A 20,681-nucleotide genomic window follows, 5' to 3' on the forward strand; every position below is an offset into this window, starting at 1 on the left:
TTTAGCATCTGGAGCATAATTCATCTCCATCTTGGCTGGCTTTCTGCTGCTCTCTCCCCCGCCCTCTGATTCCCAAGTGAGGAACTGTGTCAGTTTCGGGGGTGGTGCAGCTGTTCTCCTGCCCCTGGCTTTCAGGATTCCTGGCTTTAGTCCTTCCCTGAGGTGGACGGCTGGATGGATGGCGGACTCCACCCCTTGACTCTGTCCCTCTTTATCAGCTGGTGACGCCCCCCGCCCCCAGGGTCAAACTGTCCTGAGCCAAAACTGTCCCGAGTCTAGAGTTTGCCTCAAGCCACATTCCAAGATTGTATTAATCCCTTCACACCCCCAGCCCTGAAACAGCTTGGGCTCCTGCTCCAGACTCAACTTCTCACCCAGCAGCCTGCCCTGTACATGTGCATGCACACAGAGGCCAGCAGACACACACACACGCGCTCACACAAACTCACACTCTCCCCACACCAGATGCATGAGAAAGTTGAGGGATGAAGCTTAGATTTATTATTGGCAGGAGAACACAATGGCTTCAACTGGATCCATCTTCTATTCCTGCCACGGTCTCTCTCTTAGCAATCCTGGATCGGGCAGGTCTCGTCCATCTGGGCTGGCCCCGCCAGCTAGGGGCAGGGGGGTCCCCACTGCAGCTCAGTGCAAGGACTGTCTTTCCCCTGCAGGTTCATTGCTAGAGCTGGGTTGGGTTGGGCTGGGCCGGGCCGGGCCAGGCCCGCTAGTGACTATGTGCAGGAAGCAGAGGGGGCGGGGGGCAGAAGGGAGGGGCTCAAGGCTTCAGGGGGGCAGAGCTGGGGCCAGAGACCGGGGCAGGCCTTGGCTTGATGTCCCGGCTGCGCATGTAGGACAGCAGCTGCTCAGGGATCTCAGCCAGCACATCTTTGGCCAGCCGGGCCATGCTCAGCACTTGGTTCCCAGAACGGTCTATGTAGTCACGAAAAGGGACAAACTGCAAAACAAGAGGGAGGGACGGGCGGGTGGGCAGACGGGTTGGCGGGCCGGCAGACGGGTTGGCGGGAGGGATGGAGAGGGGAGCTGGTAGGAGGACCTACGTTAGAAAGGGCAAAAGGACGGAAGCCCGGGCTTGGGGATGGGGCTCAGCCTAGTTCTCTCATCCCTCCCTCTGCCAGGTGGAACGACTCCCCTGTTCCCCCAACCACCCCCCACCCCCGTGTCCCTCAGGTCCCGCCCAGTCCTACCTGCACGATGTCCCTTTCCGCATAGCGGCCACGGGAGGACACCCGCACATCATCCCCATCTAACTCTTCCATCGCTGTAGAGGAAACATTTGTTGCTGGGCCTGGGGGAGGAGGGCCGCCGGGCCCTGGGCTGTTCTCCTCTCCCCCCCCCGCCCTGACCACTCTTTTCTCAGTTGTCCCTCCCATACCTCCCCCACCCCCCACTACCATCAGGAGAACAGAATCAGTCCCAGCCCTCATTGTCATTTTCAAGGCCTCTCCCCCACCCCTACTTACCCTACCACACTCACCTTCAAACATAGCAGGCCCCACTCCCACAATGATGATGGACATGGGCAGTGAGGAAGCCTGAAAGGAAGTGGATGGTGTGTGTGGAGGGGGAGAGGGGGTAGTGCCCGGGGGCCTGGCTGCAGCAGCAGAGAGAGCTGCAGCCAGAGCAGGAGGGATGTGCTCATCCTGGGCCCCAGTTCAGGACGTCCCTCCCCCCCACCCCCCCCACCCCACCCCCACCCCCAAACCCCAGACTCACACTGACAATGGCCTCCTTGGTCTGCGTCATGTCTGAGATGACCCCATCCGTGATGATGAGGAGCACGTAGTACTGGGACCCGTCCGAGACCTGCGCGGCTGCCCTGCGGTAGGACGAGGCCCCCGGGGCTTGGACCACAAGCCCCCTTTCCTCCCCGCTTGCTGCCAAGCCCTCCCATGGTTCCCCGGTGACTCATTCAGGCCAGGCCGGGCTCCAGGCGAAGAGGAACGATCCGTGACGGACAGACCGAGAAAACGACGAGTGGCCAAGGGTGGGGTGCCCTACGTCACCCTCTGGCCTCCGATTCTGGGGGTTCCGGTGGAGGGCCACCCCCCACTTTCCCGGCCCTTCTGCGAATCTCCTCTCTCCCCACTCCACTCACCGGGCCACCTGGTTGATGACTGGGGCGAAGTAGGTGGGGCCATAGAGCTGAACAGTCCGCAGGCTCTGGAAGTAGCTCTCCAGGACCCCCTCGATGCCTTCGCAATTGGGATTCTCGGAATCATTGTTCTGCCAGGAGAGGGGATTGGGGTGGGGGTGGGGGTGTTGCAAATAATAATCATGATGGTATTTAAGTGCTTACTATGTGCCAAGCACTGTTCTAAGCACTGGGTGCGGGGGGGGGGAGATACAAGGAAATCGGGTTGTCCCACGTGGGGATCATAGTCTTGATCCCCATTTTACAGATGAGGGAACTGAGGCACAGAGAAGTTAAATGACTTGCCCAAAGTCACACATCTGACAAGTGGCGGAGCCGGGATTAGAACCCATGACCTCTGACTCCCAAGCCCGTGCTCTATTCCACTGAGACAGGCTGCAGATGGAGGGACTGACTGCCCCTAGCTCTTCGTTCCTATCTTGGGGTCAGATGGCCGGGGGCGGGGGTGGGGTGAGGCCCTGCCTGCCAGGTACCCCCTCCTACCAGCGGGAACTGATGGGAAATCCGGCCCTCGGGGGGCAGCTTGGCTCCAAAACCATAGGCCGGGAAGAGCTTGTCGCTGTCATAGTCCTGGATGATCTCCCCGACGGCCTTGAGTGCCATGGCATAGGCACTGAGTTGGTACGGGCTCATGTAGTGCAGGGAGGTGGGCTGCAGGGGATTCCCTGCCAGGATACAGTCCTTCTGGCCACCCAGTCCTCCCAGTCACCCAACCCGGACTCTTTCCCCGAGCCCACTTCCCTGGCCAGGGGGATGGCATCTTCCATGTTGGGAGGTGCCTCCCCCTAAAGGAGAATGGTTGGCTGCCCCAGGGAGTGCAGGAGGAGGGCCCCAGGCCTCCTCCTCTTCCTCCCTGAGCGGGTAGCCAGATGCCTGTGACTCACCATTGGAGGCTGTGAAGTCTATGGCCACTGTGAAGTTCAGCTGGGTCCTGGGGGATAAGAACAGTAAGGGCTGCGTTCCCCTTTCTGGGCTTAGCACCCAATCCATTCATTCAGTTGCATTTATTGAGCGCTTACTGTGTGCAGAGCACTGTACTTAAGCACTTGGGAGAGTACAATAGAACGATCGACACATTCCAACCCAGCCTGTCCCCTGGCTAAGCTTCCCCCATCCAGGCTGGACTTTTCTGGTCCCCCTGTCATTTATAGTGGGGCCCAGTGGGTGCCAGGTTGAGCAGTGTCAGGAGATTCCCGGTCTAGCTGGGGCCCTGGTTTGTGGAGCAGGGGGGAGCAGTGGGGAGAGGGGAGACATGCACACATACATGCATCCCCTCAGACACGCATGCACGTGCACACACACACACAAACAGCCAGCAGCTGTAGCAAGAGGAAAGAAAATGGGTGCCTGGACCGGGGGCACCTGATATGCATCCATGGCCCCTCGGTCAGCAAACTCACCCGCCCTTGATGTAATCTACGAAGGTGAACTCGGAGTCCACAGTGAAAGAGAGCAGTGTCACCTATGGGAAAGGATGAGAGCCCTGGATGGAGGCCTAGGGGAGGGGAGGAAAGAGGGACAAAGGGGGAGAAGGGGGAAACCAGATCTAAGCAGGAATTGGGACAACTGCCCCTAACTCACCGTTCCTGAATTGATATATTTCTTCTTCTTACATTTCTTCCGAGGGTTAAGAACCTGCAAGTGCGGAGTGGAGAAGGAAATGGCAATCAGGGCTGGTGGTGGGAGGGGCAAGGGAGAGGTGGGCAGCATGGGCAGGAGCAGTGAGTAGCCAGGGCCGACAGGAGAGGAGAGGAAAGGCAAGGCGAGGGCAGGCTCCTGCCGGATAAACTGGGGCGTCTCACCTCATACACTGTAAATTGGCTCTGGGCTCGGGTCAGCTCCCGGTAACTGGTCGTGAACTCTCCGATGAAGTCATGACTGCAATGGAATAGACGGCGAGGGCTCGGACTGGGGGAGGCCATCGTCCCCCGTCCCGGATGCGGGCAGGAAGAAGGAAGGGGTCGGGCCTGAGGCCGACGGTGCCGGAAGGCAGGGCAGGTCTCCGAGTGAGGGGAAGGGATTTGCGTTGGGCAGGGCTTGGGGGCACACACCAGGGGAGCCTCACCTCCCATCTCGGTCCCAGTCATACACGTCTATCTTCACGGTCCTGAAATACAGCGTGGGAAGTGACTTAGCCAGAGTCTGAGAGAGCAAGCCCCTCCCTGCCTGGGCCCCTCTCCACACAAAGCATAACCCCCACCTGTCATAGTCACCATTGCAGAGTGCCCGGACGGGAATCTGGAAGGGCTGCCACACGGGGTTCAGTGTGTTCTTTACCACTTCGGTCTTGTGACAAATGGTGAACCTAGAAGGCAAAGGTGGAGGCTGCTGGGAAGCGGGGAGGCGGCGGAGGAAGAGGAGCACGGCCTAGTGGATAGAGCGCGGGCCTGGAAGTCAGGAGGACCTGGGTCCTAATCCCAGCTCTGCCACTTGTTTGCTGCGTGACTTTGGGCAGGTCACTTCTCTGTCAGTTACCTCATCTGTAAAATGGGGATGAAGATTGTGAGCCCCATGTGGGAGAGGGACTATGTTCAATCTGAATAGCTTGCCTCTACCCCAGAGCTTAATTTAGTGCCTGGCACATAGTATACACTTAACAGATAACATTAAAAAAAGAAAAGGAGGAGGAGGAAGAGGAGGAACTAGGCATGGAGAGCTGAAAGCTGAGAATATTGTGAAGCTGGGCACGGGGTGAGGGACTCCTGAATAGGGACAGGACCTAAATAGAACAGTGAGGGGAAGTCTGATCCCATCTAGGTAATCTCCAGAGACCCCAAAAGGAGCCTGCCTCCTCAGTTTCAGTTCTGAGGCCCAAGACGGTGGGGTCCAAAATCCAGCCCAGCGAGCCAAAGGAACGCACGTGCCATCCTCATTGCTCCGATAGAAGACGAGGAAGGGGTCCGACTTCCCAAAGAAATCCTTCTTGTCCAGTTTGTTAGCACAGAGCTGCATCGTAGCAATATCCTGGGAGAGATGGTGGAGGGCAACTGAGTGGGTGGAGCCCCAGGGTTCCCCCATCTCCGCTCAGTGCCCAATTCCCCAACTCCCCAATGGTCAGGAGGGAAAGTGGCGGCAAGAGCCCAGAACTGGGCATATAGATGGTAGCAACAGATTCCTCATTACCCTCTAGGCCATGTGGATCCCCCCTTCACTCAGCTTTCCCCCCTGGGGCTACATCCCAGGAAAAACTAGCAAATCTACCCCCCCGCCCCGCAACCCCCAGAGGCCTGTAACACTAACCCGGCAATTGCTGAGCTCCTCAGCGGTTAGGAGGATTGTTCCACATTTCTTTCCTGGAATGCCCCTGGTGACCAGACCACAACCTTCAGCAAGGGTGAGGGTGGGGGTGGTGGGGGGGGGTGGTGGGGGGTGTGTGTGTGTGTGTGTGTGTGTGTGTGTGTGTGTTGGGGGGGGGGGGGGAGATAGAGGGCGAGTGAGGACTGGGCTGGAGGTTCCTCCAGAGTTAGTCAGAGGAAGTAGCTCCTCGTGGCCAGGCTTCGTTCGGGCTACCGTACCACAGAAGGTTCCCTATAGACACGGTTGATTAATTGAGCGACTGAAAGTCCATCCCTTCGGCTCTCTGGGTACCCGTTCGGAATCCCCTGCCTTTGACGCTCCCAGTTGGAACCACAGAGCATTGCTCGGGTTGGGCAAGGGTGTCCTCCCTCCTTTAGGACCCTTAGGGAAAAGAAGCATCTTGCTGACAGGTGCCCTATTTCCTCCACAGTCTGTCCTGGTTAAAAGAGCTGGGTCAGGCAGCCCATCCACCTAGGTCCACCTCCACCCCCTCACTCTCTTCAAAGCCCTACTGAGAGCTCACCTCCTCCAAGAGGCCTTCCCAGACTGAGCTTCCCCTTTTCCCTCTGCTGCCTCTCTGCCCACCCCCCTTCACCTCCCCTCAGCTAAGCCCCCTTTTCCCCTCCTTTCCCTCTGCTCCTCCACCTGTTCCTTCCCCTCCCCTCAGCACTGTGCTCGTCCGCTCATTTGTATATATTTTTATTACCCTATTTATCTTGTTAATGAGATGTACATCCCCTTGATTCTATCGATTGCTATTGTTTCTGTCTGTCTCCCTCGATTAGACTGTAAGCCCATCAATGGGCAGGGCTTGCCTCTATCTGTTGCCGAATTGTACATTCCAAGCGCTTAGTACGGTGCTCTGCACATAGTAAGTGCTCAATAAATACTATTGAGCGAATGAATGAATGGCGGGGGGGAGGGGAGAGGAGGCAGGAGTCCACTTTGCCCAGGTGAGCTAGAGGCCTCAAAGGGCTACCGGATAGGTGCAACTGGGGGGGCAAGGGAAGGGAGACGGTGATCTTCTCCCATATGTTCTAGCCCGGGCACCTCACACTGTAGCAGAGACAAATCCATTTGAAGAGCGGGGGTCTGGGGAAGGGTCAGACGACCGCCACAGGCCCCAGTCCATTAGGCAGATTCTCTGGCAGCCTTTGAATTGGTTCAGCCAAGTTAAGGGCTTGGTAAAATGACAGCGGGTCCCGGTTTTGTTCGAATCTGCTTCTAAAGGGGTTCCCAAGACCTCTAAGCCTTCCCCATTCCCCATTCCGTCACGATTTTCAGCAGAGCAGTGTGGGTGACTTTCGATCAATTGATGGGATGTATCGATGTATGCAGAGGACTGTACTAAGCACTTGGGAGAGTACAATATAACAGAGTTGGTGGATACCCTCCCTGTCCCCCAGGAGCTTACAGTCTAGAGGGGGAGACAGACACGAAAAGAAATCACAGCTCTGTGTGTAGTCTGTCCCGGTTAAGAGAGCTGGGTGGGGCAGCCCCCACCCCCTCACCCCTTGGCCACGTGCTACCAATTGGGGGGTATGGGGGGGGGGAGAGAAAGGAGCCCTCTTTGCCCAGGCTGGCGGGGTGACTGGCAGGTGCTTAAGGGGTACAGATCCAAGTGCAAGGGCGAGGCAGAAGGGAGAGGGAATAGGGGGAAATGAGGGTTTAGTCGGGCAAGGCCTCTCGAAGAAGGGATTCCTTCTTCACCTCCAGCGTAAAGGACATTCCCACAGCCCACGCCCACCCTCCTGGGTGGGTTTAGTGTGTGTGTGTGTGTGGGGGGGGTCCAGCACGTCGCCATGGGGAAATGGGGGCCCTCACCCTCCCCGAGACCCAGCTCACGTGAGGGGCCGCTCCACGCGGCTGCCCTGCCCTCCGATCACCTCGCCCAGGGCCAGGAACGCCTGCCCAAGGAAGTCCTGCAGCGGAAAGACCAGGCCGGCAGGGTCCGGGGCGGTGCAGAGCCCCGGAGCCCCGGGAAAGCGGGGGGTGGAGAAAGTTGGCAACCGCCCCTCCCGGGGGACCGGCCGGGAGAGTCCAGCCCCCCGGGGCCCGGCGGTGCTACCGGGAGAGATTAAGTGGGCCTAGAAGAGCCCAGCGGAGACTTTCTAAAACGGGGTGGGAGGCAAGGGGTCTCTGGGCCACCTGACAGACGTGACGCGCACGCCAATAACGGCGCGCTGACAGCTCAGGGGTTTGAGCCCACCCTTTCCGTTCCGGCACTCGATCCCGGCCTGGGGCGAGAAGAAAGGGGAGCGATCTCACCCTTCTCCTGCCCCGGTTTTGCCCTTACCTTCTGCAGATCCCGGCGGCGAAAGAAGGAAACAGAAGCGGTCAACTGGGTGACTTGGAGGCTTGGCGGTGTGGGGGGGCGGGCAGCGGGTTTATGCCCCCCTTCCCCTAACCTCCCTCCCCAGCCCCAGCAGTGACTAGGGGTGTGTATGTGTGTGTGTTTTGGGGTGGGGAGGAAGGACAGACAGGGAAGGTCGCTCTCTGGAGCCCCAGAGACCAGCGTACACACAGAAGGCCCAGGCTGAGGAGGGCAGCCGGGTTGGCGAGCCGCTCGGAGGAAAAGGGGCGAAGGAGCGCTCACCGGTTTGGAGATGTTGGTTTTAGAATCCACATTGTACCTGATGAGAAAGGAGGCAGGAGCAAGGTGTGGGTTGCGGGGCGGCGTCGGAGGGAGGCAGGAGGCTGGCGTAGCGCGGGCACAGGCTGCGGGCGGGCACAGACTACGGGCGGGCACAGTGCGGACCAGCACAGAGGGCCCGAGGTGGCAGAGGAGGCGACAGAGGGGTTGGGCGGGGCGAGCGGGCGTGCCAGAAACTCACACATCGAAGCGTAGGTTCTGCTTCTCTTCAAAGAAGTAATCCAGAACGAATTTGCGCACGAAGTCCGGGTTCAGCGTGTTGTCGATGACCTCCGTCCGGCCGAACTGGGCGGGGTGTGCGGGCACCGACGGGTTAACCCGTGATCTGAGCGCCCAAGCTTAGGGCGCGGCTGCCGCAGCCGTAAACAGACGATCGGACGAGAGGGGGCGGGAGGGGGGGTCGCTCCGGCCCAGGGCCTAGAAGGAGCGGGACCGTGCCGCCCCCCTCACAAGAGGCTGGCCGCTCCGAGCTCCGTCCTAGGGAGGGCCGACTGGGCCGAGCCGGGCCGAGCCGGGGGCGGAAGAGCGGGGCACAGAGGGGGGAGATCCCGACCGAAAACTCACCTCCCTCCACTCCTGGCTGGCCCTGCTCTGCGCGAACAGCACCACCACTGCCAAAGAGAGCGAGTCCGTCAGCCTAGGCCCTCCCGCCCCTGCCACCCTCCCCCGCCGGACGGAGTCCCCAAGGAGACGATCCGCAGGAACAGGAGGGGGGAGGGAGGGAGGGAGGGAGAAAGGGGAGACCTGGACCGACCGGGGAGAAGAGAAGGAAGGGAGAAGCGGAGGAAGTCGACGGGAGTGTTCGGAACGGGGAGCTCTGGGGGAACGTGGAGCGGGGATGGGGGAAGGAGTGACCCGCCGGCCCAGGGGGCTGGAACCGCCTACCGGGATCGGATTTGGAAAAGGTATCGAGATCCAGCAGGTTCCTAGAGAGAGACAGAGAGAGAGACGAGAGAGAGAGAGGAGACAGGTGCACGAACGGACAGAAGCAGTGGGTGAAAGCAGGCCAAGAATTCCCGATGTTCTCCCTCCTGTCGCCCCGCCGGATTCATTTGGCCCACGGATGGGGAGGGAGGAAGCAAACAGAGCCGGGCTCCCGGCCGAGGGGACAGCTCCACTCCGCCACGGGGAGGGACAGAGGATTTCTTTCCCGGGCAGTCGGGGCAAGCCCCGATCCTCCGGATCCCTCCTCCAATCCGCCAGTAGACCCCCCTACCAATGCCGCCGCTCGGAACCCTGCTCTGAAACCAGAACCGGCCCCCCACTCCGAGGGGCCCGGCGGCGCCCAAGGAGCCCGGGACCGGAGCCTAAAGCCCGACTGGAAAAACCCCAGTGGGCTGGGGAGGGGTGGGGTAGGAGGAGATCCCCGGGCTGAACTACCACAACTTTCTTCCCATTACGATCCCCCAGCCCCTCTCCGTATCCCCCTCCCCACCTGATCCGGCCCCGGCCCCCTCTTCCCCTCGGCCCCTGGCTCCTCCACGGGTTTTCGGACGAGTCCAGCCAGGGGTCGGAACCGCCAGCCCTCCGAGGGGGCCGGGAGCTCGGCCCGGGGCTCTGCCCCCTCTCTCCCGCGCCACCCACCTAAAGCTCCTCGGCCGGCATCTCCCGGCCCCCTCCCCCTCCGCCTCCCCTCAACCCCTCGGCCGGGGCTGGTCCCGCCCGGCCGTCGGAGCCCCCAGCCCGGGCCGCCGCTCACCGACAGGACACGGTTATCTCGATCTTGGTGGCCGGGACGCTGCGGTCGAAAGCTCCCGGCGACGCCATGGCGGTCGGCTGGAAGGGCTGCGAGGTGTGTGTAGAGGGGGGGTGTCCCGGCGGCCGCCGGAGCCCGAGGCGGGGCTAAGGGGGCCCGCGGGGGCGGGCCCTGTGAAGGTGCGGGCTGCCCCGGCGGCAGCGGGCTGGGCTCGGCGCCGCTGCGAGTGGGGCTGGGGCGGGCTGAGCGGGCCGCAGGTGGCAGCAGAGCGCCCTCCCGGCTCCGCCACCGCCGCCGCCGCCGCCGCTAGCCTCGAACGCCCAGAAAAGCGCCGAGCGCGGCCTCGGGACCGCTCCCCGCGGGGAATGCCCGGGAACCCGCCCTCCGCCCCTCGGTCCAAGCCCCTGCCCGCCCCCCTCCACTCCCCCCACCCGGTCCTCGGACGGCTCCGGCCCCCGGTCCACCAGGGGCGAGACCGGCCCCTCCCGCGCTCCGCCCCGGCGCCCCGACCCCAGCCCTGCCGCTCTCGGCCGTCCTCCCACCTCACCTGGGGACCACCACCGCTGCTGTCCACGGTTCTGAACCCGAGGGCCGGCCCCAGGGGCTACCCCTATGGGCGGGACCCACTCACCTGCCAAGCTTCCTCTCTGGGCTCCAGCAGCGGAAGGCGGTCGGTGGTCTCGACCTAGGCCCCCTGCGCAAATTCTCCTCCCTGGAGCCAGTGCCCTCGCTAAGCCCCCCCCCCCCCACTTTCTTTCCCTCCACCCCCTCGTAAGATGAGGCGACCCACCCAGGCGCTTCTCCGCACGGCCCCTACCGCCATCCGTTTTCCGCCACGGGTCTCGGGGCCTTCGGGGCCCGATTCCCGTCGTCGGGCAGGGACCGGCCCTATCCGTCGGCGAGTCGCACGTTCCGAGCCCTCGGTACAGCGCTCTGCCCGTAGTAAGCGCTCAGTAAATACGACCGAATTCCCCACCCTTCGACCCGTCCCTACCTTTTAAAGGCCTTAGCCCTCCGCGAGCGACTCTCCAGACGGAAGGCAGCTCCCCTCGCCCCGCTGCCTTTTGCCGCCTCCACCCCCCACCTTCTCTAAGACGGGCTCGTGGGGACGCAGCCGGGAGTGGGAAGACGCACGGCGTCGTACACCCAAACGCCCCCCCCCCCCCCCGCCGCACCAACTCCCTCGACTCCCTCGTTAGGTTGGGTCTCCCAGGTCCGGTACTGCACTTGGAGGGGAGCGTGGCAGCGGTAGTAGAGCGCGCGCACGCGCGTTACGAGAAAGGATCGGGAGAGTGGTTGCTCGAAACACGTTTTTACTCGTGACTGTGTCAGACACTTCATCCTGCGTGCAGGTGACTTCGGAGTAACGGTGGTAAAAGACAGTCTCTCCCCACGACAGAGAGGCTGAGACTTGACGACCGAGAACTGAACCGAGGGCCCTGTGCAACTCCGAGGGCCGAAGAGATCAACTTAACCGGGGAAGAGAGGGATTTAACGAGTAGGAGGGAAGGAGAAAAAACGTGGTCACAGTCAGAGGCTGGAAGGATTAGAAACTGCCCACGGCCCAGGCACATCCCTGAAGGTTCCAGAGTAAGTGGCGAGAGAATCCCTGGCCCTGGGCTCTCATGGCTTTGATTCCTCCAGTGGCTCAGCTGGGGAGAGCAGGAGATTGTACTGGAGCGGAGAGCGGTTCATAGGGTGCTACTGGTTCCTCGAAGTCCAACACCCCGTACAAACTGCTCCAGAAGGCCACCGATTGCCCCCGATGGGCTGGAAGTCACTGATTTGAGGCCAACTGTCCTGCTGTAGGTGGCCAAAAAGGCTGAGCGTACTTCCTCCAGCCGAGACTCCCGCTCGGTCAGTGCTGTGAGTCTGAGAAAGAAAACACGGTGAGGCAATCAGCGGTCCCAGGGTAAGCAGATCAGCTTCTCCTGATTCTGCCACTCCACTTCTCCTCCACGGCCCCCACTGGGACAAGCAGGAGCCACCACCCTGAAATCACTCACGTCCCAACCACCCCAGCGCTTGACCCGCAGTAACCGCTAATGCCTTAGCCTGGGAGCTCCTTGTAGACGGGGCACGGGTCTGCCCGTTCTAGGATAGTGTACTCTCCCAAGCGCTTTGTACAGTGCTCCGCACATAGCAAGTGCTCAGGAGGGAAGCAGCGTGGCTTAGTGAAAAGAGCACGGGCTTGGGAGACCCTCAGAGGTCGTGGGTTCTAATCCCGGCTCCACCACTTGTCAGCTGTGACTTTGGGCAAGTCACAACTTCTTTGTGCCTCAGTTACCTCATCCGTAAAATGGGGATTAAGGCTGTGAGCCCCACGTGGGACCTGATAAACTTTTATCTCTCCCAGTGCTTAGCTACAGTAAGCGCTTAACGAATACCATCACAATGATCATCATTATTAATACAAATCACCGCCAACGCTGGTGAAAGCCCCTGGCTCTGGCCCCTTGGTGTCTGGGGAAGGGAATTTGGAGGCGGGGAGAAAGTTTCTTCTATTTCTCCTCTCCACACAACTCCATTCCCACCCTCCCTAGTTCCGCTTTCTCCGAGGATGCTGAACTGTACTTCCCAAGCGCTTAGTACGGCGTTCTGCACAGTAAACGCTCAATAAGTACGACTGAATGAATGAATGAACCACCATCATCACCCCTTTAGGATCTCTTTCACAGCGTACCAAAATAGGCTTTCTATTCCATTTTCCTTCCTCCAGATCAATCAGCTGGAGTTATTTTCCAGCCAGATCTTCCAACCGATTACCACTGGGCACTGGACTAATTCCAGAGCCAGGCTGGTTTACTGCTACCCAGCCTAACAGATCCTTTTCCTAGCGTGAAGCCACAGGTGACCCACCCAAAGAGGTGGAGACAAATTGGTTTGGGTCAGATTTGCCCCTGCTAGCTCTCCTGCCCCGATTCTACAAGTCTGGGGTGGCTCCCAGCTCGGTTCTCAACAGAGGCCTGGGCAGCTGCAAACCATTTCTAGCAGCTGAGTCTTGGGATCCAGACGAGTTTCAGTGATAAGGCAGGAGACAGATTAAACACAAAGAGGTCACCATTTCATAATTACACCACAGCTATGTACAGCAGCAGGCACACAGGAAGGCATATTAAACACAACTCCTCTGCTCTATGAGGGTCCAGAAGGGTGGATTGGCTGATTGCCAAGCTTCTCCTATCTCTAGGCTTCCCTGTTCATATCTGCCTCTGCACAACCGCATGTCAAGTTCCCTCACCTCTGTGGGAAGATGATCAGAGGAGAGGGTGCCACACTGTCTCTATTTGCTAACCCAAACCAAGCAGGCTTCCTTCCCTTGCCCCACCCCATTTTGAATTTAGGCAGAGCAATAAATGTAAGTAAACCCTGCCTTCTGCCAAGAGAACGTGTCACGTGGACAAATCAAAGACCCCAGACACCTTGTCACACGAGACCCGAAAATTTCATAATATGCTCCTTTTAAAGTCGCTGCTCCGAATAAAACTGGAAACCCCCCACAAAGCTCTAGCACCTGAGGCCAACAGAATATCCAAGGGCAAGACCACCCCAATTCAGATTTCCTAACGCTCTTCGCAGAGATAGCTCCAGGCAGGAAGGAGTTAGCCCACATGGCACTCCTTAGAGTCCAGGGCCAGGAAGGTCCTTGAGAGGGCATCCTTTTTGGCCCGCAGCCTCCAGAGGGGGTGGAAAAGCTGAAGCCCATGGCAGCGTCCTGCAGCGAGTCAGTCAGGCTCTCAGGCCCTGTCTCCCACTCAAGACCTCCAAGAGTGCCCATATGGTTCTCCTGCGGTCAGCCTGTACCGTGGCTTCTGGTCCTGACCCATCAAAGCCTCCTTTCTAGGGCACCTGGACCTCAGAGTTGACAGACAACAGACCCTGTGATTTGCACTATGGAAACTGGATTTTGGGAGGGCGCCTCTCCACTCGACCTGCACCTGCAGAGTTCCTTGGATGTGACGCAGGTCCTAGGTTCTCTCTCTCCCTCCTCAATTTGGCTGCAATCAGGCTGCTGAATCCAAAGCTTATCAGGGCAAAGTTCCATAGTGATTTTGAAGGGTTAAAGAAATCAGAGGGGTTTTAGACTACAGAAAAGGTGGCGAAAGCCGTGTGTGTGTGTGTGTGTGTGTGTGTGTGTTGGGGGGTGGGGGGGAGGAGTAGGAAGGGATTAACAGGCATCGAGTCTACAGAGGATTAGTACGGGGAGGGAGCCAGCCAGTTTCCTCATATCCACAGAGGACTAAACGAGAGGAAATGGGCTTAAACTGCACTGAGAGTTGGATGAGATCTAAAGAGCTCCTTGACTGTCAGGGAGATTAAACACGGGCACAGGCTACCAAGGGAGGGTGGGGAATCTCCAGCCCTGGACATCTTTAAAGAGTTTCCAGTCAGTTCTAGAGGGTTTAGGCATTTGCCTGTTTGGAGGTCCCTGGGAAGAAGAGCCATCTCTCACATCTGTCACTGGGGGAGGCCTGTAGGGTCAGCAGCCCCCAGCCCTTGCAAGGACAGTGGTCTTCTTACAAAATCTGTGGCACTGGGCCTGTTGGGCAGAGTCAAGACCTAGCCCCAGTTCCTTTGCCTCCAGCCACCTCTTCCAAGGGCAATGTCCTAAAAAGCCATTCTTCCTTCCCACTCCCCCAGCCCAAGCACATCACCCCTCTCCCTCCTGCTGGCATGTCCAAGACAACAAGGGAGGGGGCTAAATGTTCATTTAAATGTGCTCCCTCAGCAGGAGAAATGCCAAACCAGAGGAGAGGGTTTAAAGGGGTGTTTGCTTTTCCCTTCCTGCTGCCAATGGGCTGCCTGCCAGGGGCCTAATAGGATGACCTATCAAGGACCTTCCTGGTCTTGGACTCTCTGGGGAGTGTCATACAGACCAACTCCTCCTTGATTGGAGCAGTCTGGGAGAAGGGCGTTATGAAGTCTGGCTTGGGGTGGTTTCTGGCCTGTCTTTTCCCCCAGCAGTCACTGACTTGTTGGCAGATCTGCACTAAGGAAGCCGAGTTCAAATTCCAGGTTTCCAAAGTATCCTCTGGCCCACATGGAATTAGATCCAAATCTGGAATCACCAACCTGGCATCAATACCACCCACTGACTGGATGGGTAAGTGGGCAGGTGCCATGAACAAGCCTTAGAGCTGCCCTAGGGACAGGGGTCAGCCCATGCTCTCCCCAGCTATTAGTGAGTACTTTGAGGGGGCAGAGGAGAGAGAAAGAACAAGGAGAAGAGGAGACGATAAGGTCACTACAAAGGAGATGCTGCTACTCGAAAGAAGGACTAATGGAGACGACGGCCTAAAGTCAGAAAAGAATGTCCAAAGAGGACACGGAAGAAGCTTTTTCGACTGGGAGCCTCTCTGTGAGACAGATCACGTCTAATTCCCACCTGTGTATTCTTTCCTAGTGCTTAGAAGATACAGTGCTCTGCAAACAATAAGCACTTAATAAACGTTATGCTCAATGCTTGTTGTGGGTAGGGACTGTCTATCAATTCTCTTGTACTCTCCCAAGCGCTTAGTACAGTGCTCTGCACACAGTAAATACCATTGATTACTATGCAAAAAGGGCATTACTGCACTTTGCACTTATTCTGTGTACCCAACTCCCATTCACACAGAAGATCAAAGACTCAACTAAGGAACTAAGGACAGCTGGTGGCCATGCTGTCTCCCCCCTCCCCGACAGACCCTCCCTCCATCCCCTCCAGGAGTACTTCAATGACCCGGGGCCTACAGGAAGGCAATAAAGTGAACTGTTGCTCAGATTTCTCCATCAACCGAGGGGGGGGGGGTGGTGGAAAGAGAGGAAGGCACCTGCCTAAGATCCCAGGAAGCCTGGCATACCCCAGAATCAACTCTCGAGGATCCAACTAGAAAGCAACATTACAAAGAGAGCTCAAATTTACAGCTAAGCAATTCAGAAAAGCCATAAAACCCAAGCCCTGTTTGAGTGCTGTGAGTTACTTCAGTGCCTTCCACTGGGGCCAGAATGTCAGCCCTGGGGTCCTGGCCAAAGATCAAGGTGGCAGATTACACTTTGCCAGCCTGGGTTCTCCTGCAGCCTCCACTGGTTGCAGGATCTTCTTCATTTCCTGCCCAGCTGTTAACCAGCTGCAGGGTTCTGCTGAAGAGGGGGAGATCTGCAGAGGGCTCAGGGGGAGGCTTACAGATCAAAGATGCAAAATAAATGCAAGACATGTCTCATTAATAACCTCCCAGACTTACTATTCCCAATTGCAGCCCCCATCACTCCCCAATCAGCCGGCCAGCCCCTGCTTAGTCTTCCTTACAACGATCCCTTCAACCTGTTCTCTTTCCTCTTCTCTCAGCTAGCTCTGACAGCTTCAGACCTTTCTGCCTCACGTCACCATTCTGGGGTAAGCTATGGAGCTGGGAGAAGGTGAGCAGCTTAGTTGTCAAGGTATTTCTAGCCCCTGGCATCAGAGATTTCTTTCTGTGATTTTTCAGGCTGCTGCATAACTGCAGAAGAAGAACCTCTCTGCCCTGTGGATCAGATTTTCGCTTTGAGGCCGGAGAGGGGGAAGGGAGTGTAGAGGCAGCAGAGTAAGTGATTCCAGTTGGTGGGTAGCTGCTTGGAAAGGAAGGTAGGTACGAGGACCAACCCTGGACATATTTCTTAACAACTGATACGTTGGAGACAACCTTCCTTAAAGGTCATGACACCACTTCCCTATTGAGGATTTGCTTCAATCTGCCAAGTGCCCAGCTGCGGAGCCATGGCTTTTTTGTCTGAGAGTGGATGGGATTCCGATATCTAGAGAACCACCCCCCGCCCTGGATATTGGAAACGCTGAAGGAGAATGAGGCAAGCGGGCCCTGGGCTCCCATGATCCCGCCTCCAAAAAAGGGCAGCCTGCTCAGCTGTCATGGCAGCTGTTAGATCACCCTGTAGGAGACCTGGTTCTGTTCCCAACTCACTTACCCTGCCCTGGGCCTGGTTTCCCCAGGCTTCCCGTGAGAGGGCTACTACCTGCACCCTACTCCCTCCCAGGATGAGGATGCATGATCTTTACAGAAGTCCAACACCACTGTCAAGTGTAAGGAGTCCACTTAAACATGAAAACACAATCTGTCACAGCAGGATCCCCTGGGGGTTGGGGAGGGGCAGAAGGGTTAGCCCCACTCCATTCAGGAGATTTTATTAGCTCCGACAACTAAGGCCTGAACCCATCCCACGTTCTGGTGATCTACAAGCTCACCAATTCCACCAAGGCTCCTGGAATAGCTAGAATACTCCCCAGAGGCCAGCAACATCGGGGCCCCTGTACTCTTTAACCTCACAGGTGTTTATGCACCAGAACCCAGTAATTTCTGGATTTCCACCCGGATTTCGGTTTCTATATTCGTCTAATGCCAAGATTTTCACCTCAGACCTACAGTGGGAGGAATTCAGACGATTCTCTGAGTCAACCGTCTCACACATCTGACCTGTGCTACGTGGTCTCTGCTGCTTTGGGTTCCCTCTTCCAAGATAGTCTTAGGTGAGGCAAAGCCCAGAATAGGCATGGGCTGCAAAGAGTGTCCTCTGGGGAACATCCACGGTGAAGCCACCGGACAGGCTTAGAAGCTTGGTGGGAATTCGAATACAACAAAGCAGCTTCCAAGTTCCCCTCAGTGGTATCAATACACACCAGAGGGCTAGGCTTGGGGCAGGCCTGTAACTAAGAGGCGGGTCAGAATTAGGTGGCTCGAAGCCCCTTCCAGAAGAAACACAGCTCAAGTAGCCTAAGGGTTATGCTGAGAACATCCCATAACCCAGCTCTTCTTCGTGCCCCACTAGCTCTCTGACCCTCAGAGGGCTTCCTGTAGTCTCAACACACTTACAGGCAACTGTTAGGGAGTTCATCCGGGAAGCTGAGAGGGAGAGAGGAGTCTGGGTTCAGGACTGCCTGCTCCTGAATACTGCCACACCCCGATACCATCTGCCAGCTGCCAAAGTCTGTAGAGATGGAGGATCCGGGCAAGGAATGGTCCACTGATCTGGGGCGGAGAGAGGAGAGAGAGGGAGATGGTGCACATCAGTGAAGTCAGTCAGCCACCATATGCCCGGTTTTGCCAAGACCCCATCCGGCCTGGCCAGCTCCAAGGTCGTGGTTTTATTAGCCCTGGACGTCAAGGTTTCGAGGTCTCACAAGGTTCCGGCGGGAGAGCAAAGTCCAGCATTTCCTCTATAGCAAGAGAGGGGCCTGATGATGCAGATCCCAGCGAGAGCTGAAACGGAAGTAGAGTCTCATGCCAGGACTCGGATATGCGAGGACTCGGATACACCGAAGCCAAACGGCAGAGTGCAGTAGGCCAGGCTCCCCTCAGAGCCCAAGAGAACTGGGAACTACTCCCTGATGGGTAGTTTTGGTCAGCATCCTGGAATGACAACTGAACTGACTGCATGCCACACTGCTACTGACAGGATCTAAGCAAAAGGCAACTAGATCAGGACTTGGCTGACCTAGTGTGCCCACAGTTTTGGCCTGGAAATAAAGAAAAGTCAAAGTACTTCAATGGATCCAGGGAGCTCCTTTGGCACAATCTGGAAGAGCCAAGTGGCAGCTTTACGCCCACTGAGCAGACCCCAAAGCCTTTGTGCCCGGGGTGCAAATTATGCCCCGGGTCTTGAAGCCGGCTGATTTGTAGGCCAGACTCAAGGGCTCCCTGTCCACAGAAGACCTGCTAAAAGGCAGGGGCACCGCAGAGTTCACGTGTCCAAAAAGGCAGAGGAGAGAGATGAGAGAGATGAGAGAGATGAGAAAGAGAGAGAGAGAGAGAGAGAAAGAAAGAGAAAACCTACTACTCGGACACCCAAAGGAAGAACAAGAAATGGAATTCCTTTGACGAGTGTTTCCGTCACAGCAGCTAAAGTCTAAAGCCATTCGAGCAGGTTGCTTCCAGCATCTCTTCAGAGGCTTTGGTTTGAATTGACTGGCAACTAGTGGATTAGCCATAATGTCAATGAATGGTTTCTGGAAAATAAGACCTGTGTGTTGGGGATTAACCACCCCACCCCCTCTCCTCCCAGACACCATAAACCACCCCTGTGTGCTTCTTTGAAGACCTTGTTTGAATTTCCCCTGAGCACTTATACCTGCCTGTCAGGTGTTGCTGCAAGAGACTGATTGCAAACTAATCGAGACCAGCTGGTCTTAGACTCACCAGTTGCCGCTTCTGGGCCCCTCGAGGGAGCTCTGATAATCTCCTTTGCCCTGTCATCACTGGGCTTTGACATCGTACAACCAAAGAATGCAAATTATAATAGTTTATCAACTCTATGGTACTGTACTCTCCCAAGCATTTAGTAACACAATAACTGCTCAATAAACACCATCAATTGATTAGTCCTTGGGCCTTCATGTGGAGAAGGAATTTGTCTGTATACTTCTATGGCTGGGCTCCATGGTAGGAACGTGTATTCTCCCGAAATAAGGTTCTTCCATTGGGTTGGTCAGACGAACAAACCATCATGTCAACATTTCAGCATCAATCCATTAATTTGTCCAGAACACATCTCCTTTAGAAACTCCAGAATTTCAGATGGTGCTGGAAATAACAGTTTTGACTCTTCTCTCCTCATAACCTCAATTCTGGGTCCTAAGGGCTACTGCTATAATCTGTACAGTCCACGCAGCCCAATGAGGAACGAGGGAGAAACAAACCAACGCCTAGAAGTGGAGAAAGCCTCTGCCCACAGAAATCGGGACTCGGACTGACTGTTCAAACAAACCAAGGCGTTAGCGAGACATGGCGTGCCCTCGTAGGTAGAGCAAGGGACTAGGAGTCAGAAGGATCTTGGTTTTAATTCCGGCTCCACCACGTCTGCTGGGTGACCTTGGGCACGTCACAACTTCCCTGTGCCTCAGTTACCTCATCTGTAAAAGGGGGATTAAGACTGCGAGCCCCATGTGGACAGGGACTGTGTCCAACCGGATTTGCTTGTATTCACCCAGCGCTTAGTGCAATACCTGGCACGTAGGAAGCGTTTAAATACCACAATTCTTCTTCTTACACAGCAGCTCTGAATGGCTTCTACAAGCTTGTGGGAGGGGGGAGGGAAGGGAGGTGAATGACAAACTCCCTCTTCTGCACCCCCCTCCCCCCCCCCCCCCGCCTCTACCAAAAGCAGGGCTGGCTCGTCTAATTCATGAATCAGATTCCCCAAGGTGTCTTCATTCAAGTGTGCTCCTTCAGCTACCACGGTGATTTAGTCACAAAAACAATCCAAGTCCCAGGAGAAGGATGAACAGACATATGATGAAGATAGAATCCCTCAGTGACATTACTATATTACTTAGCACGTCAGGAAAAGTGATCTCTCCCCAAAAGAGTCATCAAGCCTGGCAAGGAAAGAAAGATGACTTGGTCCTTGGTTCTTCCCTGTACAGCTCCAATCCCTGACCTAAACTGGCCATTTTCAGATGGTGTGACCACCTCACGGGAGATCTCCTTTTCCTACCCTTAATGGCGTGTCAATGGGAGACCAGTCTTGGCTCCACAGCTGCTCTTCCTGGTGGTCAGGCCCTCTTCCTTGGCTTCTGTGACAGCTTTGAGTACAAAGAGGCTTTTATTAACCCATGGGAGAACTGCTCTTCTCATGGGTGAGCACACTGTTGGGAAGCAGCACAGCCTAGAGGAAAGAGCACGGGCCTGGGAGTCAGAGGACCTTGTTCCAACCTTGTCTCTGCCACTTGTCTGCTGTATGATCTTGGGCAAGTCACTTTACTTCTCTGTGCCAGCTTCCTCATCCACAAAATGAGAATTCAGTACCTGCTTTCCCTCTAATGGACTGTGAGTCCCATGTGGGACCTATCTCATATCTACCCTAATGCTTAGTCCAGTGCTTGACATCTA

The 20,681-nt window shown here is 56.8% G+C and overlaps 2 protein-coding genes across 5 annotated transcripts in view; both read right to left on the bottom strand.

Moving 5' to 3' along the window:
* Window positions 1-478: 478 nt before the first annotated feature.
* CPNE9 (copine family member 9) lies at window positions 479-9,963 on the bottom strand. 2 transcript variants are annotated; one of them, XM_029049753.2, is made up of 21 exons: window positions 9,826-9,963; window positions 9,012-9,052; window positions 8,691-8,737; window positions 8,308-8,411; window positions 8,070-8,106; window positions 7,770-7,772; window positions 7,319-7,395; window positions 5,417-5,480; window positions 5,037-5,140; window positions 4,377-4,481; window positions 4,242-4,283; window positions 3,979-4,054; window positions 3,758-3,811; window positions 3,577-3,638; window positions 3,061-3,107; window positions 2,660-2,841; window positions 2,120-2,247; window positions 1,738-1,840; window positions 1,499-1,556; window positions 1,209-1,282; window positions 479-958 (listed from the first exon to the last, which is right to left on the bottom strand). In XM_029049753.2, the coding sequence occupies exons 1-21, from the start codon at window positions 9,891-9,893 to the stop codon at window positions 779-781; spliced, it is 1,656 nt and encodes a 551-aa protein (XP_028905586.1). In that variant the 5' UTR covers window positions 9,894-9,963; the 3' UTR covers window positions 479-778. The 2 variants fall into 2 exon arrangements, with proteins under 2 accessions (XP_028905586.1, XP_028905587.1); XM_029049754.2 differs by lacking the exon at window positions 7,770-7,772.
* A 1,155-nt stretch (window positions 9,964-11,118) lies between these two features.
* Window positions 11,119-20,681, bottom strand: part of MTMR14 (myotubularin related protein 14) — a 48,930-nt gene continuing 39,367 nt past the window's right edge. For 2 of the 3 annotated variants that reach the window (XM_029051368.2, XM_029051367.2), the window contains 2 exons: window positions 17,667-17,822; window positions 11,119-11,694 (listed from right to left, as the gene is read on the bottom strand). In XM_029051368.2, the coding sequence (XP_028907201.1) occupies window positions 11,514-11,694; window positions 17,667-17,822 (337 nt within the window). In that variant the 3' untranslated portion in view covers window positions 11,119-11,513. The remainder of the gene's footprint in view (window positions 11,695-17,666; window positions 17,823-20,681) is intronic. The other variant, XM_029051369.2, reaches the window with a different exon arrangement.

The sequence above is a fragment of the Ornithorhynchus anatinus genome, chromosome X1 (genome assembly GCF_004115215.2).
Source record: "Ornithorhynchus anatinus isolate Pmale09 chromosome X1, mOrnAna1.pri.v4, whole genome shotgun sequence".
NCBI lineage: Eukaryota > Metazoa > Chordata > Mammalia > Monotremata > Ornithorhynchidae > Ornithorhynchus > Ornithorhynchus anatinus.